Source organism: Festucalex cinctus, chromosome 7, assembly GCF_051991245.1.
Source record: "Festucalex cinctus isolate MCC-2025b chromosome 7, RoL_Fcin_1.0, whole genome shotgun sequence".
NCBI classification, from domain to species: Eukaryota; Metazoa; Chordata; class Actinopteri; order Syngnathiformes; family Syngnathidae; genus Festucalex; species Festucalex cinctus.
The window spans coordinates 16,309,201-16,335,307 of NC_135417.1; the positions used below are offsets into that span (position 1 = coordinate 16,309,201).

At 40.5% G+C, this 26,107-nt stretch overlaps 1 protein-coding gene across 2 annotated transcripts; it reads left to right on the forward strand.

Moving 5' to 3' along the window:
* The first annotated feature begins 634 nt into the window (after positions 1 to 634).
* ago1 (argonaute RISC component 1) lies at positions 635 to 25,874 on the forward strand. Of its 2 annotated transcripts, none has more exons than XM_077526746.1 (19): positions 635 to 1,014; positions 9,225 to 9,411; positions 11,058 to 11,178; positions 11,510 to 11,691; positions 12,576 to 12,712; positions 12,791 to 12,925; positions 12,984 to 13,095; positions 14,784 to 14,931; positions 15,012 to 15,131; positions 15,404 to 15,526; positions 15,601 to 15,734; positions 16,716 to 16,900; positions 16,968 to 17,127; positions 17,246 to 17,336; positions 19,459 to 19,653; positions 19,869 to 20,003; positions 20,106 to 20,207; positions 20,667 to 20,866; positions 21,918 to 25,874. In XM_077526746.1, exons 1-19 carry the CDS (start codon positions 990 to 992, stop codon positions 22,024 to 22,026), a joined length of 2,601 nt encoding a protein of 866 aa, XP_077382872.1. In that variant the 5' UTR covers positions 635 to 989; the 3' UTR covers positions 22,027 to 25,874. The 2 variants fall into 2 exon arrangements, with proteins under 2 accessions (XP_077382872.1, XP_077382873.1); XM_077526747.1 differs by having other exon boundaries at positions 13,008 to 13,095.
* Positions 25,875 to 26,107: the final 233 nt, after the last annotated feature.

A 26,107-nucleotide genomic window follows, 5' to 3' on the forward strand; every position in this document is an offset into this window, starting at 1 on the left:
ATTTGCTTATTACCTGGAACTGATGAATGAATACCAGCGAGCGCGGTCAGGTATGGCGAATGAATGATGAAAATGTCATCAATTTAAAACGCACCAAAAAACTACATACATTCATTTTTATTCACAAAACAATGTAAAAATACAAATATTGTACATAAAATTAAAAAATAAAATAAAATAAAAACAATTATCAACATCTATAAATAAAAAAATACAATGATTTAAAAAAGATAATACAATGCATTTATCCTAACAACAAATACAGTACAATTATTTTGAACAGCTATAGTGTAATGCATGTATTATGTATTTATTTTTTTTCGTCAACTAAAAATCAAATAATCTGTAATAACAAGGGACTGGCGGCCAAAAAGTTTGCGTTAGCGTAGGGTGAGGAGGTCCGATTTACAAAAATTGCGTCCACGTTACGTACAATTTAAACCGTATTATTAAGTCGGCTGAACTCCTGCAATGCAATTCCCCCTACCGCCACCAGAGCACGTCAGTAAGTTCTCCAGCAGTTTTGATGTCAGAGAAGAAGTTTGAGATTTTTTTTTTTCTTCTCATTATTATTTTTTTGGGGGTGGTGGGGGGACTTGAGGGGGGGGCTGGCCTTTTTTGTTCAGTGGGGAAGAGAGCCACAACACACCGCTCGAGGCATCCCAACGCCGTGGACCGTTGGCTCAGTCCTGGGGTGGGTTGGTGGTGAGGTACAGTACGCCGAAGCGACGAACGGCAGCCGGAGACAAGAGAGGGGGTCAGCGGGGTAGACGAACGGCGGACCGGCGGGCAGTTATCGCCCCATTTTGCAACCCTATAAACTCATCTTGTGGGTCTTTTTGGAGGGGGGTACAACACACCGAGGAGGGACGAAGACAACACGCCGAGAGGAGGGGGCTGCAAGTCTGCCTCCCAGCCTGAAGGGGCCGGCGGTTCGGCCACACCACCCTGGATTAGCTAGTTTGTACCCGCGCGGCTAAGTGAATGGGATGGAGCCGGGACCGTCTGGCGCTGGTATGTATATTTAAACATTATTATTAAACATAAAAAAAAACTGTATGGGGCAATGTTTGTTGAAGAATAACCTGAGCTATGGTCGCCTGGCCTCGGCTAGTGGCTTGGTGACAACCTCGTGAGGGGAGACCAAAGGAAGAGGGGGGCTCTTAAGCGAATTTCTCCCGATTTATAGCCGTGGAGGAGCGCTCTTAAACGGCGTTGACTATCCGCTGGGGCGGGGGGCGGCCACCGAGGTCGTGGGAATGAAGCCCGCCTTCCACCAGCCGCATCTGGCTGTGCGATGGGCTGCCCTTCTCCTCGATCACTGACAGTGTGCTGGTTACCAATTAATGGTATACCTATAATTCTGAGTTCCAGATATATAAGTGCCAATTTTTTCTTGTTTTTTGGGTTAATTTTGGGGCCCCCTCAGTATCTGTGAAGTTTCCTATTGTGTGTATGTGTGAAGTGTGATGGTTCAAAAGAGCTGTTGAAAAGTATGTTTAGATTGTGCTCAATTATTTACAGAGTTCTGGAGCAAAAAAAAAAGAAGAACATTTGGAGTATAAATGGCTGTTCCTCTGATTGGTTACATGTTTGGAGTGACAGTATGGTCAAGTGTAAGCCTTTTAATTAACTCATTCACTCCCAGCCATTATCACTGAAGCAATCCCCTTCGCTCCCGGCTATTTTACTGGATTTTGACTGATTTTGTAAGGCCCACAGAATATTGTGTTCTATTGCTATAAAAACACGGAACCTACCAAAAGAAAGATTAGAGTCTCTTCTTTCATCAGAAAAAAAGTATACTTCACAAATCTGTTTAAAACCGTGGGGAAACAGCTTGTTGCAACATGGCCATGGTTGATCTCTTATACTCTGCTGCCACCTGCTGTTTCAACCATTCTCTTCAGTTCAGAGGCTGCATCAATGCCTTATATATGCTCGAGAGTTAAAAAACATTAAAGACACAAATATGTCTTTGGGACAGTGGCAATATTTAAAATAGAACGTATTTATACGTTTTTGGGAGCAAATGAGTCAAGTGTGGCTACATGCGAAAGTATTAATTTATTACACTATTCAATTGTCCCCATATCAAGCACTGGAAACAGAAGTTAGTGTTAACTGGGCAATTCAAATGGAAGCAAATAATTAATTACATTACATGATTAAAAAAAAAAAATCACAAAACTTTGCTTTATAAAAAGTAGTCTTTTAACACACAATTCAAATCATCATAGATGAGCTAATGACACTAACATCGATACGTCGTAACTCTGTACTTATAACCCTTTAAGCGGTGGATATTTTTACATAGACAGTGCAGCAATAGATGTTGACAAGACAATATTACAAAACTCACACTGGCATTTTTCCTCCCCGAAAATCAATTTATTACTGCAGTTTACTGAGTTGTGTCCGTCTTCATGTGTGTATTGTACTGCCACGTGGGGGCTGATGTGTGTGTCATAAATACGGAGTGCCCTGTTTCTTATTGAAAACACACTGTTGGTGCTTTTGGTGGGCTGGAACGGATTAATGACATGTCCATTCATTTCAAAGTGGAAAGATGAATTGCAATATGATAGGGGTGTTAAAAAAAATCGATTCGGCGATATATCGCGATACCACATCGCGCGATTCTCGAATCGATTCAATAAAAAAAAAATCGTTTTTTTTTTTTTTTTTTTTTTTTTTTTTTAGGATTCACACCTTGAGCATGGAAGAATGTTATATGAACGGCACATTAAGCCTTAATATTTTTATTTTAATGCTGTTCAAATGTGAAACAGATTGCAAACTGTTTGTGTACAGTGGCTCACGGTTATAAGCCTCAAGTTTTAGATAAATATATTCATACAAATCTTACAGTGTACATGTACAAATTTACTGATAGTATTTTCTAAATTTGAATGGAAAACAATCGCAACAATCGACTTATAAATTCGTATCGGGATTAATCGGTATCGAATCGTGACCATTCGTATTGGGATTAATCGGTATCGAATCGAATCGTGACCTGTGAATCGTGATACGAATCGAATCGTCAGGTACTAGGCAATTCACACCCCTACAATATGAGTGTTTTGAGTTGCGAGAGTGGCCACAAAACGAATTACTCATAAGTCAAGTGTAACACTGCCACTTATTGTGTAAGATTCACTTTACTTGCTTCATAAATAGAAATATTAGGCTTTCTGTGTTGCCAAGTGTGAAATTAAACCAACTTTTTTTTTCTTTTCTGGCTAGCATGTCTGTGAGCAAGCCATTCGGAATATTTCTCGAGTTGCTAATTTACATAGTACCGCCCCATGTAAGCATTTCTGCCCACGAATTGGCAGCATGCTGGGTGAAGATCAGCAACTTTCAAGCACAACTGCAGTACACAGAAGCAGATTACTGTACATGACCTGGATGACTGAAAAACTGGACAGAGAGTTTGGTGATGGAGTTCCACCTGTATCCGTATTCTGTAATGGGGCAACTGGTGTTGTTCTCCCACCCTGTTGTATTGAAAGCAATTGTCACATGCGACACTGACGTCCTCTGATTCCGGAATACTTTGTCGCTGTTTAAACGTTTAGACAATTGTGGCACTATCCTGCTTCACTAGTTTCTATATAAAAGGCACAGGGGATAAATGCCTACATGAATCAATTTTTTAATATTCTTAATTGTCATGCAACTGTAAAAAAGTCTGAGTCTGCTTACTTTCTGTAACTTTGTTGGTTGTTTTCTTCTCTGCGCTATCTTTTGAAATAAGTGCCAGAAAGCCAAAGAAAAAGCAAGCTACTTAAGTCTGAGGCACCGCATGATATTGTAATGTCTCGTCACGTGCAATGTCTTCTGTGATAGTGCTCTATCTTTTGGAATAAGTGGGACAAAAATGGCAAAGAAAAAGAGGAAAAAATCCATGGGGGGCAACATTTTTAACCTGGATTTAAAAGTGTTTACACTCGGGGCTGATTTCACTTATTTAATTCCATATGCGTGCAGCACAACAGCTAAATGCTGCTTCACCATGTTTGGTTTAAATCCTACAAAAACAGATTTCATGTAAGTATACGTGAGCCTAATAGCAGACTTGCTTAAATCAAATGTATAATGTAAAAGTTTTCAGAAAAAACAAACTACATTGTTTGCTCTCAACTTATAGTACCTCAATTTAACCTTTTTCGAGTTAGGAGCCCTGACATGTGGGCAAGAATCGCTACGTAATTTGCATTGACATGATAATTTTGGGCTAAATGTGTGAAAGAAATCAAAGAAAAAGCACACATGCCCAGGATTCATATAATCCTTTAGATCTCACTCAACGTATTCGACATCAAAGGCAAGTAGCCCACACTTGTGTGGTTATGTCATTGTGAAGGATGCTAACAAGTTAGCGAGTGCGGTCATGCTGTGACGCCGCACTGTTGTCATCTCACCGCCCGGGAACTATTGTCTCGGGACGCCGGGGAGATCTGGCTTGGATTCACACCATCTGCCTTCACTGGCAAGAGGGTGCAAGTGTGCATGCGTGCGTTTTAGCGTGTGGCCATCATGAATCTTCAATCTGCCTTTGTGCACATGATTTTGTGTAGTAGGCTAATGTGTATAGCACATTTCATAAAGTAGTTTCTGAAATTACTAAAAGACGATACAGAGAAATTGATTTTAAAAATGTTAATATACCTTCATCAAAGGAATGGGGAGAAAAGGCATCACTTTTTAAGCTGAATATAAAAGCATTTATACTTGGGGCTGACTTCATTCGTGTTTGCAACTTATTTTGCGTACTACATAACAGCTAAATGCCGCGTCACCATGTTTGCTTTGAAACCTGGACTCCAGTAATTGACCTGAGTCAGACGTAAGTATGAGATGCAAACGCAGGAGTCTACGTCTTTAGTCAGAGAAACAAATGTGGCTAAAAAGGCACAACACAGGTTGCAGAAGTTAAATCAAAGTCTATGTGTCCTGTTTGGATGAAATCAAAGCCTGGATGGCTTTAAATTTCTTAAACTTCAATGAGAAGAAAACAGAAGTTATGGTCTTTGGTCCCAGCGGCTCTTCTCATCTTGCCGACTTGGGTCCTCTGGCACACTATCTAAAGCCAACAGCCTCAAACCTGGGTGTCAAGATGGACAGTGACTTTAAACTGGACCGGCAAATTGCTGCTGTTGTCAAATCCAGCTTTTTTCATCTTAGGCAGCTGGCTAAGGTAAAAAAAATCTATCTCAGCAGCACTTAGAAATGGTAATCCATTCCTTTGTTATATCTCGGCTGGATTACTGTAATGCACTTTACTTTGGAATCAGCCAGTCCTCCCTCAAGCGTCTACAGCTTGTCCAAAATGCTGCTGCTCATCTCCTTACTGGTGCCCGTAAGAGGGAACACATAACCCCTATCCTGGCCTCTTCACTGGCTGTCCGTAAAATTTAGAGTCCACTTTAAGATTCTTCTATTTGTTTTCAAATCTCTAAATGGTCTTGCCCCACCTTATCTCGCTGAGCTCTTGCACCACTACGCACCTGCCCGATGCCTCAGGTCAGGAGACCAGACACAATTGGAGGTACTGAAGGCTAAGTGGAGGCTTAGAGGAGATTGAGCCTTTGCTGCTGCCGGTCAGTCCTTTCGGAACGACCTTCCACAAAATGTTAGGCAATCCCCCTCTTTACCTCTTTTAAAACACGTCTTAAAACACATCTTTAACCTTTGGTTTTTGGCGCACCATCAGACTTGTTTTTGGTGTTTTGTGGTGTGTATGAATTTGATGTTTAGTCTACTTATATATTTTATTTATTTATATCTTTATTTACTCGCCTACTTTAAATTAATTTACTGATGTAAAATGTATTTACCTGTAAAAAACAAAACAAAACAAAACAAAAAAAACCCCACTTATATACGCACTTCAAAATGGTTGCTTTGTTCTTGTTTTGTTACTTTATTCTGTACTGCATAACCAATATTTGTGTTTATGTACAGCACTGTGTATACAGCAATGCCTGTTCTTAAAGCGCTTTATAAATGAAGTTGAGTTGAGTTGAGCTGAGTATTGTTCACAAAACGTTGGGCAACTCCAGTGCACAGTTCTGTCAAGCCAAAGGGAAGGGGGGTAACTTTTTAACACGCACACTTTTATTTTTGTTGTCGTTTTGTCTTTCCAACATGTTTTTATTTGGATTTTTTTCACGTTTGTTGTATTTTTAGCCCATTACTTTTGTATTTTTTTCTTGTGTTTTATACTAAATATTTTAGTTTTGTACTTTTCCATTATTCTGCATATATTTTTTTCAAATATATCTCAATTTTATTTATTCTTCCAGTAATATTTTCATTTTAGTAAGTTTTTTGTTCTACTATTTACGTAAAATTCTATCTAATATTTTTGTATTAATCTGAATGTTTCCTGATATTCTTGTATTTTGTTTTTATGTTTTGACCCAATATTTTAAACGCTCTAATATTTTAGTATTACATTCAAATATTTTTCACACTTTTGTCCAATGTCCAATATTTTAGTGTTTTTCTTCTATTCGTTATTTTTATCTATCTATCTATCTATCTATATATATATATCTATATATATATATATATATATATGCGCTCCTCTTTGGGCAGTAGGCGGGGTACACCCTGAACTGGTCGCCTGCCAATCGCAGTCAACATATATATTTTTAAATAAAATATTTGTGTGGTATTTTTTTTAGTGCCAAAATATTTTTTTACTTTATTTTTGTATTTTTCAAAAATATTATGAACATTATGGTTTTAATTAAAGTTTTCATTGAAATGCTGTTGTCACTAATTTCGGCACACTTCATCTTTATTCTGTGAGTGGGGGCCAAAGTATCCACTGTACACACACTCGCACGCACACGCACATCTTGATGTGTCATGTGAGTGGTCCAATGTTACCTTGCGGAAATCCCTTGCAGCTATTTAAAGAAGGGCTTTTCCAGGTTGGCCTGATGTGGGAACATGCTCCCTGCAGGACCCAAGAGGCCAAGGTCCTGGCTCCTCCTCCCATCCAACAGGCGCCCCCAACCTCCCCTCACGCACACACTCACACACACACACAGGTCTTCTGATATCCATGACAATGCCGTGTTGCTGTGGCGTCTCCATGGTGAGGCTGGGAATGCCGAGGAGGGTGGCGCGGGGCTCTCCCGTGTTTGTGAGGGCACTCCCCTCTGTCAAGCCACCCGGTGTTGTTTATGTGTGCCTCAGACGGAGGAGCGGGGCAGCTGGGGTCTTTGTTGTTCGTGATGGGGCAAAGGGGGGTTCTCTGGGGACCTGAGGGGTTAAGACATGGGGGCCCCTCGCAAGTAGGAGCTACTGCTAAACCTAGCACCTCAGATGTATTGACAGTGACACTGGTTTTCTTTTCAAATTTTGAGGGGAGTCGCCAAATTTGGCCACCATGCTCATGCAATATTGTTTTGCAATTTAGTCTAACCCATCTACCTCATATAATAAGTTCAAAGTTGGTAGCAATAGGACTAACCATCAAGGAAATGACAAAATGACTCTAAAACTACTGTGGTCTTTTGTATATATAATATAATATAATATAATTATAATAATAATAATAATAATTTTATGTATATATATATATATATATATATATATATATATATATATATATTTTTTTTTTTACATCAAGCCATCAGATTTCGCCTCCATATTCCGCTCAGACAGAATGACAAAAGTTCAGAAGTTTTTCAATTGAGACAATTGCAGTTTTGCAATTTAGCAGACAAAATTTTATGCTCGGTTCAGTTCAGACCGGACATGAAATAGCATGTCTCTCCGCGTTTCTCGTGTACTTTTGTGCACGGGGGAGCTCCTCCTCTGACAGGAACAAAAAAAAGTTTGACCATCCCTACCCAATCTGGTAACTGGTGATTGTTATTAGTCTTCAGCTGCTTGGTTGACAGTCCAACAGCATTAAACAAGTCAATCAAGATGGCGATTGGCTGTCATCTTTGAAGGACCAGAATGATCCAATAATCTTCCCGCTTAAAACCAAAATGACAGACTTCTTGTGTCTTTTCTGGCATGGCTTCTTGAGACTTTGTGAGTCTAGTCATGATAGGCATGCCTATCAAATTCCATGTTACAAGTCTTTGGGGACTGAACTTAGTATTTTATGTGTATTGCGAATTATTAGACTTGGCCAAATTGATCTTAAAATGGCTGCTTCTAACTAAAATGGCTGACTTCCTGTGTGTTTTCAGGAATGGCTCTTTTGGACCTTCTGTGGGTCTTCCCCACGGTAGACAATAAGACATGCTAACTAAATTTCAATAGCTTAAAGCTTGATTCAAACTAAAATGGCATACTTTCTGTTTTTCCAGGCATGTCTTAGACTTTTTTTTGTGGGTCTTCTCATCGTGATAGATATGCCAATCAAATTTCATGCTTCTGAGGGAAACTGTCTTGGGGGCTTTTAAAAAAAAAAAAAAAAGTTTAACTGTGTGGGACACATGGAAACTTCCTGCTTAGAATTTTGGATTTTACGGTGAATCATTGATTTTTGCAGTGATTGAAAATTAACATGAACAATTTAGTGTCCTGTTAGCAATGGGACAATATCTGTTGGATGGGTTCATCTTTAAGGACCCCCTGGAAACAACCAAATTGACCATTTATAATACAGGCTTCAAACCAAAATGGCAGACTTCCTCTGTCTTTTCAGACATTATGAGTTGTGAGTCAGCTGGTAATAGACTCATCTACCAGACTTCATATTGCTAAGTGCAGCTGGCCTCTGGGGCAAAATTTTGGAGTGGATCATGTATTAAAATTTTGCATTGACAAGTGATCAAACCCTGCAATGACCAAGTCACCATTCAGTAAAGATTTGGTAGCAATAATCAGACATAATCTTGCCTCTTTGAAGCTCCCTGGAAAACCCCCCAAAAAACGACCCTAAAATGGCCTCTTGAAACCAAAATGGCAGACTTTTGGGGTATGGTTTCTTGAGTCTTTTTTTTTTTTTTTTTTTTTTTTTTGTGGGTTTACTCATGATAGACTAGTCTACCAAATGAATGTTGCCAAAATCCATTGGCATTTTGGGGCTTATGTCAAGTCACTAAACTTGTCCACCATGCCATGCTCTGCCCACAAGCACTGACATAATCTCTAATTTTTCTTAATTTATTGTCGCCCATCAAATTTTAGTATCAGTCAGTCAAAATCTTACATCGCTTCTCCCTCCCATTTGTCTTCAGTGCCCATGGGGGTCTTCCCCCCACCCCTGCAGCAGGTGTTCCACGCCCCGCGTCGGCCAGGAATGGGCACAGTGGGCAAGCCCATCAAGCTGTTGGCCAACTACTTCGAGGTGGAGATCCCAAAGATGGACGTGTACCACTACGAGGTGGACATCAAGCCAGACAAATGCCCACGGCGAGTCAACAGGTAGGCCGCAAATGACTGCCGTTACTGTGGCATCTGGTACCAATCTGTGCTGTGACCACGACAGCAGAGTAGACCTGGCACCTGAGTGTAGTCAGGCAAGCCGTTCAGGGAATGGTCGGTTAGTTAGGGCATCAAATAAGCAGTCGACTTTGCAAATTTATGTTAGTGTTGAGTTGTGAAGCTATTTGTTTTCTTCTTTTAGGACTCTGTTAGAGAACGTGATGACAAATGAAATGAAGGCAAAATGACATGAATCATATTTATTCAATGTCATCCTTGCCAATTAAAGAAAAAAGGAGCTGTCTTGTTTGTGATTTGTCTCGTTCCTGACTCGAATGGCAGTAAACAAACATGAAAGAAGAAGAGGGAATAATCTGCTGACTCTTTTGTCTTGGGGTCTCTTGACAGTCCTTTTCCATTTCAGTCATCTTGTTTGTCTGGGGGGAGGGGGGAGGGGGGGAACATGTTTGAGCGGCAACATTTTCTCATGGCGCTAAATTCTGCTGATTTTGGACTACCGTTCTTTTGAGCTTATCTTAACTTTCTCCGGAAATGGCTGTTCCTTAACAGGATAATAACGGTCTGCTTCATAATGTGTTAATAATTAACATGGACAGGATGTGGCTATTTCTTAACAAGAAAATAGAGCTGCATCCAATGCAAATTTTCTTCAGAAAAATGTGCCGCAAAGTAGTCTAAACACTCAAATTAATATTGAGTATGTGGAAAACGAATTAAGCAGCAAAAGCCACCCGTTTTTATCAATCTCAGGTGTCAGTCATTTTGTCACTTTGCTGTCGACTGGAAATGACCTCACAGTTGCTCAGGGCTCAGCATGCAAACGTCACATGACCAAACCCAGAAAACAGGTGAGCTGTGATTGGTCATTACTGTGATGCCATTTTCAGATGACACAAGTGGCAAAATATCCGCCCCCTGAGATGGATAAAAACGGGTGTTGGGCAGCATAAAGCTGTTCCGAAGGTGGAATGAATGTTGCTGCTCCTCAAAATGCTAATTAAGGAGAACTGAATGGAGGTCGTTAACTGTTTCCTGAGCACAGGTTATGTCATCTTCAATTGACAGCAGGTGGCAAAATGAGCTTTTAAAGGTATTATTTGTTCATGAAAAATAATGAAGTTATCACATGAATTATAAACACAATATCTTGCGACTGTTGAAAATGGCTCAATGAGTCAAGTATCCCTTTTAAGTTTCCTGAGGTTTTCTCAACTGCTTTTTAGTTACTATTTTCTGCAAAACTTTCAATGCAAAAAATTAGAAAAACCCACCCAAAAACTTATTCTATAAGCCTGGTAAGCCTTTGAGCGTCACTCCCCCTTGACTCGAGGGTTTTGACATAAAGGCTATCCAAAAGGTATCCAAAGATCACACCCTTTGACCTGCACCCTTCCCCCCTTTCTCATATTGAAAAGTGGCTTCCTGCACCCCCCACAACCTTCGTTCCTTCTTTTTGCTCCCCCCCCCTCTTCCCATGACCATGACAGCTGCATCGTGCACAATCGATAATTCCGCCATCTCGCGTCACAATGCAGCGCTGCGATTAAAGGGGACGGCTTTAACTGATGGAGCGCCACGGATGGCGCGTGTTAACGTTCTGCTTTTGTTCGTGACCTCCCCCGCAGGGAGGTGGTGGAGTACATGGTGCAGCACTTCAAGCCGCAGCTCTTTGGCGACCGCAAACCCGTGTACGACGGCAAGAAGAACATCTACACGGTGCTGGCGTTGCCCATTGGCAGTGAGAAGGTAACGCAAGATTAATGTGCTGACATGACACATAAGCACAACAACCAAATTAAACATCAATTAAAAGTCTATTTTGAAGTGATATTCAATGAACCAGGGGGTTAGGTGAAACTCCACGAATAATTTGAGGCCCCAAAAGAGATTTGCAAGTATCTACAGATGCTACAAGATGGCAGCGAAGCGCTTAAATTGGAGAGGATCTTAATATAAGTATAAATTACTGTGGAGAGGTACCAGATGGATATTTAAAGTAGCACCTAAATTGCAAAAATCTAAAAATAGAATCCATGAACGCCTTATTATTCACGTATTTCGACACCTCTCACTCTAGGTAGATTTTGAGGTCACCATCCCAGGCGAGGGCAAGGACCGAATCTTCAAGGTGTCCATCCGTTGGCTGGCCAAGGTGTCGTGGCGCCTGCTGCAGGAGACGCTGGTCAGCGGGCGGCTGCAGGTGCCCCTTGACTCGGTGCAAGCTCTGGATGTGGCCATGCGCCACTTGGCCTCTATGAGGTACGCGTCTGACGTCGCACCTGACTGGTTGATGATAAAATGGTTGATGAGGAGGAGGTTGCAATTTATGATTATTTTAATAGCTGATAAAGAGGTTAAAAAAATCCATCCCTTTATATAAAAAAACAACTATCCCTTATTTTATTTATTTTTTTGAGAGAGTGAGAGCTCAGTATTGTTCATTCTTACCAGTGAAAAAAAACATCATAATTGCGCTTTTTTTTTTTTTCTTAATGTGCTATCTGCGCATTTGTGTGTGTGCATGCGTGTGAATTTGGGCTCATTAATTCACCTGAAACCCAATAAAAATCCCATACCCTTCTCCTTAACCGGATACTTCAGAGTCTCACCAGAGTCGTGAAGGTCAGGAGACCAGAGGAAAGATCAAAGGAAAGAAAGAACGTGAAATCCAGCACCAACCAGACACCACCTGCCACCCACATGGTTACAAAACCAGAATCTTTCACCAACCCCGGGAATCTCTAAATTCCATCAGATTAGGGAGATCTCAAGAGACCAGATGAAAAACTAAAGAGAGGAAGGAAGGAAGGATAAATGAAGCAGAGTGAGATCAACAGACACCAGCCTCCACTGATTCGGCGACCAGTGGGAGGGAGAAGCAAATTCTGTTTTTGAATTTCAGTAGAACCTGGTGTGGTGGATCTGGCATGGTATTATTCCATTGATATCAGACATTGGACTTCAGAGGTTCCACTAGGCTTTTGGAATGGTAACAAATTATGTCTGATGTGCCATGTGATAACTGATAAGACATGAAATCATGCTGACACCCTGAGTCATTTTTTTTTCTCTCTCTGACACACACCCATGTGCACGCGCTCACATGCACACACGTCACTGTTTTTGTCATCTCCTCCATTTAGGTACACTCCAGTGGGCCGCTCGTTCTTCTCCCCGCCCGAGGGCTACTACCACCCCCTGGGCGGCGGCCGGGAGGTGTGGTTCGGCTTCCACCAGTCTGTGCGGCCCGCCATGTGGAAGATGATGCTCAACATCGACGGTGAGTGATGAGGCTGTGACGAAAAAAAGCCAAAAGCTTCGTTTGGTTTCCTCACTAGTGTTCTCTGGCTCCCTCCAGTGTCCGCCACCGCCTTCTACAAAGCCCAGCCTGTCATCGAGTTTATGTGTGAGGTCCTGGACATCCGCAACATAGACGAGCAACCCAAAACGCTGACCGACTCGCAACGGGTTCGCTTCACCAAGGAGATCAAAGGTGGGGGATTTTCAGCTTCACGTGACGCAAATAATATGTAAATATCGAGTAGTGTCAGGTCTCGTGTACCCCGCTTCTCCAGGCCTCAAGGTGGAAGTGACCCACTGTGGGCAAATGAAGAGGAAGTACCGCGTATGCAATGTCACCCGACGTCCTGCCAGCCATCAGACGTAAGTGTCATGATGATGATGATGATGATGATGATGATGATCACTGCAACAGTCATTTGAAAGAGACACTGTCCACATGAGGTCATTATAAGCTCATCTTTGTTAGTCATCCACCAATGGGAACAAACATGAGGCACAATTCAGTGAGTTCCAGTAGTAGAGCTGTCACTAAATTGTGCTATTTTATTTATAGCCCACCAAGTATGTTGTATCAAAATGACCTTATGTTAATATTAGCAACAAAACAACACCAATAACTGATGGATTTGTTCCTTTCTTTGCCTTTTTATTATTAACAGCTCCACAACCCCTGCCCCCCCCCCCCCCCCCCCACCCACTCCCTAATTTTTTGTTGTTGATATTTTGACCATGTTCCCTTGTTCGTCAAATAGATGCTTTCACTATGTTGTCCGTAATAGATAGAAAAAAATACCTATAAATAGCAAAATCGGGGAAACTGAGGTTTTTTCCTGCTTCGATGGATGGATATTGACCCAGCACACAAGGAGCTCAAGGGGGGAAGAAGTATTTTTTTTCCTTTTAAATAAATAGTTAAACAGACAGCAGGTCACGTTGACCTGTAAATATTTTTGGTGTACTGGAGGATTAATCAGTGTTTTAAACCTTCTTATGTTGCAGATCAATATTTACCTGTGTTAACATTCTCAACATGGTTTTAAGAAAATCTCCTGCTCGCCTTTTTTCCCCCTTTTGAGATATATACAGTATTCATATTTGAATTTACACGATATATTAATCTTCCTGTTATATTTTTATTGCACATGGATCAATGTATGACCAGCTATATGGTTAACCATAAAAAAAATAGAGAGTTCTGCCCTCCGTTGCATCCTTCCAGTGTTAATATATTTAATATACTTTGTAAAAAAGATGACAAAGAAATAGAGAACAAGACCAGAAGAGGATTTGCATAGAAAAAAAAAGTAACAGGTCAATTTGACCTTTAGTCCTATAACATAAGAGGTTGGGGGGGTTTGTTCGAAATTAATGTACTATCTATATCTGTATTTTTCCAAGTGTAGATTGTTTCACACAAATTTAAAAAAAAAAAAAAAAAAGGCCTTAATTTTCCTTGAAAGTGACACAATTCCTTCAATCCATAGTTCAACAAAGTTATATATACTGTCAGATTTGCTGGCTTGAAAAAAATCTGGAAAAATACATTTGAATGCCCGCCTATTTTATTTATTTTTTTAATAAACAACTATTTTCACGTTTTTTTTTATATCGTATATTTTTCGATGATTAAATCTAAAGCAGGTCAATTGATCCATGGACATTATTACACAGCAAGAGGATTAAAGTTCTTGACAAAATTCCACCAAGATAAAACAAAACGGCAATATTACTTTATTGTAATTGTACTGCAAATGATGGTTTTTGAATTTTAGCATTGGATCTCAGAATGAGCAAACCCACCACCCTTCTTTCAGTGGTGCACTTTTTTTTTTTTGTTGGAAAATTTACATTTACTGTGATACTGAGTACACTCCTTAGGACATATTTGGTAAATGGGAGGTTGCAAATTTGATCGAATTAGCCTTTAAAAAAAAAAAAAAAAAAAAAAAAAAAAAAAAAAAAATCACATATACCATTGGTCCAAGGGCAGGGAACCTTTTTGTTATCTGGGGGTACTACAATTTCTTTCATTTTTTCATATTTTGCAGGTTCCCCCTCCAACTCGAAAGCGGGCAGACTGTAGAATGCACCGTTGCCCAATACTTCAAGCAGAAGTACAATTTGCAGCTAAAATACCCTCACCTGCCCTGCCTGCAGGTGGGGCAGGAGCAGAAGCACACATATCTGCCCCTAGAGGTGAGGAAGCATATCACACGCTGATGATCGTTTTCCCTTCATGAGCAGATTTTAAAACCTCTCTGCTCAAAATGCGGCAGGTGTGTAACATTGTGGCGGGCCAAAGATGCATCAAGAAGCTGACGGATAATCAGACGTCCACCATGATCAAAGCCACCGCTCGCTCGGCGCCCGATAGGCAGGAAGAGATTAGCAGGCTGGTGAGTTAATCCACTATCCATGCATCTGTACTTCAATTTCTAGCGAAAATCTGCAAGTATAGAAATTGATAATTGCCTATTGATGCCGCAAGATGGCAGCATAACACTTATGTTTGTGTTAGAAAGGGCTATGGCCTGTATAAATGAAGTTCTTCTCCTGACTTCAACATAGTTTCCTGACAATATGATACAAAATAGCATTTTTTGCGTGACAAGACTTTGGCCATTTTTTTCCAAAAGGGGCCTACAGATTTTTTTGTTCTCTCTCACAGATGAAGAACGCCAACTTCAACCTCGACCCATACATCCAGGAATTTGGCATCAAGGTGAAGGACGACATGGCTGAGGTGACGGGCAGAGTGCTTCCAGCTCCGATCCTGCAGTATGGTGGACGGGTAAATGTTTTGACCACAAAAATTTGAATCTAGAAACTGTAGAGTGAGCATGTTCTGGGTGTGTCCCGTCACAGAACCGAGCCATTGCCACCCCCAATCAGGGCGTGTGGGATATGCGGGGTAAGCAGTTCTACAACGGCATCGAGATCAAAGTGTGGGCCATCGCTTGCTTTGCCCCACAGAAGCAATGTAGAGAGGAGGTGCTAAAGTAAGTGCTAATGTTAGCCTAACAACCTTTTACACTGCCTGAACAAGCTGAGATGGATCTGCCTTTTTCACCCCGTGTGTCTGTATAAACTAGCACTGTAGCTATTAGAGGTGCAACGGATTACAAAAGTCAGGGATCGGATCGTTTTTCGGATTAGAAAAGAAAAGAAAAAAAAAAGATAAATAGTACTTTGTCTTCATTTATTTTGTAAAGCGCTTCTTCCATTAAATAAAAAAATGTCTAATATAGCTGTGTAAGATTTCGCGTCTTCATATATTTTGTAAAACACCTTTTCCCATTAAATACAACCAATCCATCCATCCATCCATCCATCCATCCATCCATCCATTTTATTGACCACTTATTCCTCACAAAGATCGGGGGGGGGGGGGTTGCTGGAGCCTATCTCAGCTGGCTTTGGGCAGTAGGCGGGGTACACTCTGGACTGGTTGCCAGCCAATAGCAGACAATCAATTCAAAATGTCTAATATAGCCGTTTAGGATTTTGGAACACAACTTTTAATTGCAATATTAGGCAGAAACATTCTTATTTTTACATGGTTCAGGTGTAAAATAAGTTATTAATGGCTTAAAGTTGTGTTCCTATATAATCTAAACAACTAAGTTTAACATTTTGTGTCGAATGTTTTTCTTTTTTTAATGGGCAAAAGTGTTTTATAAAATAAATGAAGACAAAGTTCTATTTCTTTTTCTTTTTTTTATTTTATTTTTATTTTTTTATTATTACCAGTTTTTTAATAAAGCATTTTTACACTTGTATTACTTTGCAACCAGCAACGGTAGGCTTATTAAATTGGTTAACATCGAGACGTTACTTTTGTGTTTTCGATCGTAGACTTGCTATTTTAGTACACTTAATCATCCTTGTTAAGTGCGAAATGATCCCAAACTTTGAGGTAGTATCAAAGCCTTAACAGAGAAGCGAGGGCAAACTAATAAATGATCATTTTGCCTGCAAAGGAACTTCACGGACCAGCTACGCAAGATCTCCAAGGATGCCGGCATGCCCATCCAGGGTCAGCCGTGCTTCTGCAAGTACGCCCAGGGAGCAGACAGCGTGGAGCCCATGTTCAGGCACCTTAAGAACACCTACTCGGGGCTGCAACTCATCATCGTCATCCTGCCCGGCAAAACACCCGTCTATGGTAAAAAGATGATGTCATTTTAGCATGACGGGTGCTGTATAAGCTCACTCCGTATCTCCGTATTTAGCCGAGGTGAAACGCGTGGGAGACACTCTGCTGGGAATGGCCACGCAGTGCGTCCAGGTGAAGAACGTGGTGAAGACGTCCCCTCAGACCCTCTCTAACCTCTGCCTCAAGATCAACGTCAAGCTGGGGGGCATCAACAACATCCTGGTGCCACACCAAAGGTAGTCCAATATATTGGAAGATTAAACAGTACTATGCACCTTCCTTAATATTCACCCCTTTAACTCTTGTATGGATGGATTTATAATATGTCTGATGTGCTTGCATTGGCTCTTTCAGATCAGCGGTGTTCCAGCAACCCGTTATCTTTCTAGGAGCTGATGTGACGCACCCCCCTGCTGGAGATGGAAAGAAACCCTCCATCACTGCCGTAAGTGCCAACGCAGAGTGAACAGGAAGGTGTTTGCAGAGCTATACTCACACCTAGTGGTGGTTTATGGGTACTGCAGGAACTTAATATGTGCTGTTTTGGAATTTTCAGTACCGGACCGTAGTTAGGTGGGGTGAATGAAAACAATTTGTCTTTTGGGTTTCTTGATATTTGAAGCTTCAAATATACACAAGTCTAGCAGAGCAGTCTACAAGATAGTGGTCTGTGATAGAGCGTGCAGTAAATTGTCATGGGAAGATTTTTATGCAGCCTGGTTAGGTTTTTGGAAGAAGAAGGGAAGGATCATCTCGACAGGAAAGCAAGCAGTCTGTTCCGAGCAAGTTTATCAGTCAATGTCATTTCAGTATTGCATCATGTAGCTACAAGAAGTGAAAGCCCATTGTTTAAGAGAATACAGGTGTCCAGTCCACAATATGGTATAAACGTATGTTAATACGTGCTAAATAATTATTTTCCATAACAGTGCTATGGAATGTCTATCAAGCATAATTATTTGTTAGCATTAGCTTTTCGATGTTGTATTTATGTTTCTGTGGACTATATTTTACTTTTTGCTACCACTGCAGTAACATCACAAGTTAAAACACAGAAAATCATAGAAAAAGAATTTGCAGCATTGATTCATTTGATGCAAGCCAAGGCGAGGTCTTGTGTGATTTGCTCAAGTCACACGACATCCGACTCATTTCTGAAAAAAGGGAAGAGTATTTAACAGTGAGGCCATTTCCTTTACCCATCCACTTTTCCTAATTTTTCACTCATAGATGAATCTGATTTTCATGTTTCATGTTCCAATACATTAGCACACATGAAAAAATGGCTGGACCCAAATAAAAGCTTACATCTTCTTAAACTGCGTATCTGACTGAGGCGTAACAAACTGGGAACAAAAAAATTAAAAGGAGGGTGAGAAAGGTGTTGGTAAGGGGATAAAGGAAACAAATGTCTCATCACATTGAGTCACGTTGAAAAATTTAGATGACGTCAACCCCTCAGCCGCCACTGACCTCAGCTGTGCTGCAATTGGTCGCCGTGTTGCCTAGCGATTGTGACAGATGCTTGAATCACACGTTAGGGTGAGGGAGCGAGCGTGAGGAGAGAGCAGAAAAAAAAAAAAAGACGATTCCAAATTTTTGCAAGGAAATCATCGTTAACTATGGCCTATAGGCTTTTGGCCCACAGAGCTTTTGCATTAACGAGAGTCCTGCAATTATGTTGCATTAAGCATGCAAAACATATTAATTTTAATTATTTTATTAAGTCTGGGTACCGTAATTAATTACCGGTATATTTTGAATAATAAGTTATGCAATAATTCATACAAATTTATTACAATTACACATTTTACATTAAGAAATATTAAATAATGTTCTGATTACAATTAATATTTTATTAATTAATATTAAATTGATTAAAATACTTTGAAATTTGTAATTAAAATACAGTAATATATTTACTTATTTAAATCATTTACAGTGTTTTAATTAAATCATTTATTAATTATAATATTAATTACACAAGTATGAGTGAGTTATTTTATTGAAATAAGTTAGTTTGCATAATTTACATACACAGTTTGTTTGGATACTTGTTTTAGTTTATTAAATAATTAGTTATTTACAGTAACATTATATAGTATTACAAGTACATGTATTCCAGTTTAAATGAGAATTAATTATTATACTACATTAATGTCAAATTAATAATCAGTGAAATAGGTTAATTAAATATTGTAAAAACGTTTCTACATTACATAAACAAAAGCCACATTTATTCATTAAATATGTCAGTTAGTTATAATTAAATTGAATATATAATAATACTTAGTTTAGTTATTTAGGTATGATTACCGAAAAATTAATTATAAGTTTAAAATAATGAGAATGGATTATTTGACTGTTGGGAAAAACTATTTTACAATTATGATTGTCTTTTTTTTTTTTTTTTTTTTTCCCCTCCCATTGGCAACAAAAACCTGGCCCACCTTTTGTTTTAAAAATCAAATGTGGGCCTTGAGCCCAAACGTTTGCTCCCTCGCTTCCCTGCGTTAGCCACTAAGAGGTGCTAATGCTCCCTCGCTGTCACCCACTCGCTCTTCTAGGTTGTGGGCAGCATGGACGCGCACCCCAGCCGGTACTGTGCCACCGTGCGGGTTCAGCGGCCCCGGCAGGAAATCATCGAGGACCTGTCCTACATGGTGCGCGAGCTGCTCATCCAGTTCTACAAGTCCACCCGCTTCAAGCCCACCAGGATCATCTTCTACAGGGACGGCGTTCCCGAGGGACAGCTGCCGCAGGTCGAGAGAGAGTCTACTTAAATGCAAAGTGTTGTAAAAATGTGTCGTATTGTTTACATACGGCCATCGGTGCTGCCGTTTTGGTTAGAAACACTTTTCACATTCCCTTTTTTTCATTGTAATTGAAATCAAAATATTTCATGCTGACAAACAGAATTTCCTTTTTGTATTTTCCCCACAAACAATGCACATAAAACATATTATATTTGTTTCAGATTCTCCACTATGAGCTGCTGGCCATCAGGGACGCGTGCATCAAGCTGGAGAAGGACTACCAGCCCGGCATCACCTACATTGTGGTGCAGAAACGCCATCACACACGCCTCTTCTGCGCCGACAAGTCTGAGAGGGTACGCTTTTTCCCCCGGAGCTGACGGCACCATTATATGCCTTTGCCTATTAATAGTATCATCTTTGTTTTTTTTGTTTGTATGATTATTTTCATTCACCAGATCGGAAAAAGCGGGAACATACCTGCGGGTACTACAGTGGACACCAGCATCACTCACCCCTTTGAGTTTGATTTCTACCTGTGTAGCCACGCAGGCATACAGGTATGGATGCTAGCAACGTGCTAATCCAGTTTCACACAGGAAGTCTGCCATTTTTGGGTATGAAGCCGCCATTTTAGTGTCATTTTGGCTATTCCCGGGACGTGTCTCAGGGAATTTATCTGATTGCTACCAAATATGAACTTTTTAAACAAGACTGTTGGGTGTCTTAAAATTGGAAAACATTTGGATTTTCAGAATTGTGTCTGAGTGTAGTTTGGTAAAATCAGACCTGGTTCCTCATAGACTGACTTATCCTTGAGTTTGTGTCTGCTTGCTACCAAATTTGAACTCTATACTAGACAGATGGGCAGCACTAAACTGCAAACTATTTTATTTGTTGCTATTGCGTGTGGCTGAAGCATGGCCGTAAAGTTTGATGATTCGCCATAAAACCTTTTGGCATTCTGCACTCCCTGCGACTTTTTTTTTTTTTTTTGGTCGCCTTTTCTCCATTTCCAGGGTACGAGCCGGCCGTCGCATTATTACGTCTTGTGGGATGACAATCGTTTCACGGCCGACGAGTTGCAGATCCTCACCTACCAGTTGTGCCACACCTACGTACGCTGTACCCGCTCTGTGTCCATCCCGGCACCGGCGTACTACGCCCGCCTTGTGGCCTTTCGCGCCCGCTACCATCTTGTGGACAAAGAGCACGACAGGTTGGGAACACAACTACTAAAAACCCATTAGTTAAATATCTTAGGGCACCACTAATGAAGTAGGGGTGGCAAAATTAACATGTTAACTGAGTTGATTTAAAATTCCTTTCACAGCACTATTTATGTATTTATTTATGTATTTATTTATTTATTTTAACACACGATTAATGACCGCCCCTTACTTTGGAAAGCCTGCACAAGGGGAATTTCAGTCGCAACGCAGCAGACATGTCCACGTCAAAGTTTAAGTAATAAATTTAATAATTATGCATATATTTGTGGAGACTGTGGTCAAGTTGTATTTTACAATTATAAATACGTGCAGTTTCACAAGTTACTTCATGTTAAAGATTAGATAGCTCTAAATATGAAAAGAAAAATGCACTGAGCTGTCACCGTCGTCTTACAAATGTAATTATGCCTTTTAGTGGCACAAAAATTACCTCAACACAAATTAATATCACACTCATTTTTTACAGTACATCTTTTTAATTTTAATTCAATTTCATGAATTATGAAATTACTATACAGATGACTAAAAGATGCAGCCATATTTCTATTAGTTATTTTTCCCACTTTTATGTTACGAGGATGAAAACTTATTGTAAAAATATTTTATTGTACATTTTATTATACAGTTAGAACAGATAAAATTTGCAATTAATCGTGAGTTAACTATTGAAGTAATGTGATTAATTATGATTAAATAAAAACAATAATTACCTGACACCCCTAATATTTACATATTTAATGATCTATATGTGTATCTGTAATTTACCATATTTAATGTTCTTACATTCTAAGTTGTTTGGGCACGTGTATATGTCATTGAAACTGGCATTGGCGGATACGTATCAGATTTTAATCCACATTTGGAAGAAGCCTGATATCCCATCTGACAATACTAGATCTCATGCATTTTTATTTTTTTATTTTTTTTTTACACATATCCTAATTGTGCTACTTGAGAACAAAAAAAAAAATCACGTCATTTGAATCTTGCGGTTTAAATCCAGTCTGAAGAGTGGTGGTCTTGTGCATCTGCTTGCAGCGGCGAGGGCAGCCACGTGTCGGGTCAGAGTAACGGTCGGGACCCGCAGGCGCTGGCCAAAGCAGTCCAGATCCACCACGACACCCTGAGGACCATGTACTTCGCCTGAGCTGCGTACCAAGCCACCCACCACTTCCCCCTCTCGCCATGTCACTACGACCACCTCATCCCCTTCCCTTATCCCCACGTGACTGCCCACTACTCATCTTCCATAGCCAAGCCAGCCGCATCGATTCAATCTTCAAAACACTCTCCAGCCTCATGCACTCAAAAGGTTATGAATATTATTATTATTATTATTATTATTATTATTGTGATTGTCGTTTCTTTGTTTTTACTTGATCAGAACTGTTCAATTTAGTTTTTTTTTTTTTTTTTTTTCTTCGTCAGTATTATGATGTAACATTGTATACTACCTTCACACATGCAAGTAAGTATGCAATAGGGAGGAAAGTAGGTGGTCCACAATGCTGCCTCTTGAACCCAATCCGAAGTCCGGATGCCAGTGTTCCAAAATCACAAGGATTGGGTATCCTTTGCTTACTTTCATTGTTTTAATGTTTTATTTTTTACAAATAATGTTATTCTTTTTCTATTATTATTTTTTAAACCCGCCTTGAGCTGCATTAGCACTTAGCGTTTAGCCTGTAGGTGCCTGCACGTCGTAGGCTCTCGTTTTACAGTTTCCTAAGCGGGCGTAGCATATCGTAGAGCCTTTCGAGGGCTTTGCGTAGTATAATAATAGAGGGACCATTGCGTAGAACCCAGGGTCGGGGAACCTTTTTGTCTACTTCTTCCGTGGTGGCGGTCTGCAGGTTCCCCACCCCTGGTGTGTAAAAGATACTTGCACCCCATGCACCTGAACCAGCATTATTAACCAGCCAAAAAAGAACAACCAATGGAAGAAAAAGGGGCACTTCAACAGGGAGCTCGTTTTTATTGTTTTTGTTGTATGCTCTTTAAGGATTTACAAGGCACTTTTTTTGTTTTATTTTAATTATTGATTTTTTTTTAATGACTTCCAAATGGCCTCATCTTTATACACTAGAACTCGCACACTTCTATATACACATTAGCTCTTACCTCACCGCCTTGACAGCAGAAGCACACACTCCCAAGACTATCCCTCGTCAAATGCACTTCTTTCTCAACACTCCTCATCCAACGCCATTGTCACCTTGTTCGCACCCCGACACCCACATTTATCGCTTCTCAAACTATTAGCGCAGTGTTTCCCAAACTTGTTGATTAGTAATAGAGCCACAATTAGGGCCATTTGCCGAAAAAGACGCAATTTGGTAAGCTTGTCTATCATGAGTAGACCCAAAAAAAAAAAAAAAAAAGTCTTGGCAAGCCATGCCATAAAAGGACACAGGAAGTTTGCCATTTTGGTTTGAAGTGGCCATTTTAGGGAAAATGTTGGCCATTCCAAGAATTTGTCTGATTCCTAGTAACTTTTAACTGATTGTACCAAACAGATGGACATTGTTAAAATGTCAGTGTTTGCCAATTTTTTTTTCAGCTTTTTTTTCAAAGGAATATATTATCTTTTTTCATTGTGGCATCCACCACACAGCAACAATGGTACGGACCGGTCTGCCAACCTCATATGGTGTTCTGACACCTGTATAAGCCCAGCAGATGAGGCTGGTAAAAAAATTCTGTTTTGCCACACGCTTATAAGAAAAAATATTCTGATTAAAAAATAAATAAATAAAGTTGTTGAGCTTGAATGGCACCGGCTAGTGTAAGAAATGTATCGACTCACAGTTTGGGAAACCCTGCCTTTTTTTCAGTGCGTGTCAGCCAATTTCCCTTGGTGCTCCGTGTGTATGGGTGGCACGGGTAAGGGGGTTGCGACCACTTAATACACCCTGCCTTTTTAACTATTATGATAATAATAATAATAATGATGATGCATGTAATATGTTGTAAAACTGGATTATCTGAGCCACCTTACTTTTTTTTTTTTTTTTTTACGGTGGGCATTATTTTTCGCTCACCGCTGCCTGTTTGCCTCGATTGTGAAATAGTTACAAAAATCTGCTCCCCCCCCACCACCACATTATTTTGAGTATCGTGACTCGTGTCTGTGGAGACCGAAGCCCCTTTCACACGGCCTTACTTTTTATTACCGGTATTGGTTATCGCTGGCTCACTCGAATAGCTCTGAGACGATGTATCAGATCCAGCAGATAATGACTGCACAGGATTTTGTTTTTATATTGAAAAAATTGATAAAGTAGCACTTTTTATGCCCCCTGGTACTGCCTATGTTATGGATCTGGTACTATCTCCAAAGACAGTTGACCGTTGCTACTTATAAAGAAAATGAGGTGCCAGCCCGCACGATTTTCCCATTCCAGGAAGTGGCAATAATCATTACAACTGACGAAGCTAAAGAATTGCACTTTGTCGCGAGTGAGTTAACTGGCTAACGTTAACAACCTTTGCAGACATGTAGTCACGTGTGACACAGCTTGAAATCCACTCCGGAGTGTCTCTTTGGCTTTAGTTTGACTCTAACCCTGCTGCAATGACTTCCTGACCACCATGACACTTTTATGTAATCCAAAATAGGAGGCCCCACTAGCAAGCTAAGCTGAGCTAGCTACAGCTTTTCTTCACCCAGGTCCCGCCAATGTTATGGATCTGGTACCACCTCCAAAAATGGAAAATTCTATTTGTGTTGTTTCCATTTATACTGAAAACAGAGATGGCAACCCTGATGTTCCAAGTCCAAGAGGTAGAAATCAGGACAATGTGACAAAGCTCACTCGGCACTTTTCCGCCTTCAGAAGTAGCATAAGAGCTGTAAAGTTTAACTTTCCACCACATGGGCATTCTGAAAAGATGGGCGGGTTGGCATCTCTGTTTTGCATGAACGGCACTGAGAAATATGGGTGCAAAGTCATTTGGGCAGTTTTTTCCGCCTTTGAAGTTGGTATTGGAGTTGGATGCGTTAAGAATTTCTCTAAGGTTTTTCCACAAAAGTTAACACCTCAACACGCACTTCTCCCACCCAATGGGGTATATGCCACGGAAGAGGCGGGACTGTTTTTGCACATCAGTTTGGTTCCGGTTGGTTTTGCGACATGTGGGCTGTGTCAAAATACTTGTGCTTCCAACTTTGTGCTCCTCGGTTGCGCGTTCGCAACCCAGACCGGAACCAAACTGATATGCAAAATCACGTGCCGCCTCTTCCGTGGCATATACCCCATAGAATTGAAAACAACTGTCGCTGTTTTTCCACATTGCAAATCTTGCGATTTTTCACAGAAGATGCGGAAACCAAGTACTTGCTCCAGTTTAAAGTGCACAGTGTAGAAAAAAATGATTGCTGTGCCGCATTTTTTCTGCCCACCCTGCTAATTCCCCTCAACCTTTTGGAGGTAGTATCAGAATTAAAGCGTTACGTTTCCCCAATCCCTGGACCAGTGCATGTGAAGTTTTAGCACCTGACACTCCCAAACAATTGTGACTAAAGCTGTTATCCATAATCCATTTGTGGGATGCCTTGTCTCTGTGTGAAAGCACAGGCAGTTATGTGAACTTATCTCGCCTTGGTGGATAATCGGCATGTGTTTTTGCTGGATAGCTCTGTGTGAAAGAGGCTTTGGTCAAATGCCACCTTGGGGTTTTTAAATAACATTTATGGAACCGCGTAATCGAAAAAAAAAAAAGCCTTTGTACGACGTTTCAGTGACCCGTCATTGTGTTGAAGGTGATTTGTACATATAAATATATGATATTAATGTGTTATGTATTTTGGCTCACCACTCGCCAGGCCTTGTCACAATTACTGGGGGGGGCAATACTCTCCCGCCGCCTTGTTCGTTCCCCCCTCTCCATATAATGATACAAAGTTTCGCGGTATTACTTTGCACCGCTGAAACCAGATGCAGTTCTCACTGAAGCCACAAAGCACCTTGCAAGAGGGGGCACGGGCAGGCGAGCGGGAGGGGCCGGGTGGGGTGGGATGTAGGGGTTAGGGGGGTTAAGGAATGTATGTATGACAGCCGGCAGCCTCACCATCTGACTAAGCAATATCGAAGCCACTGATCAAGAACAGTCCTTGTCATAGCACTTCCCTCTCGATTTGGAATGAAAGGACATGGAAGCGTTACGCTTTTTTGGCTCTGTACGTGATAGTAGTAATGGAAACTCTGGGGGAGGGTTATTTTTTAAGA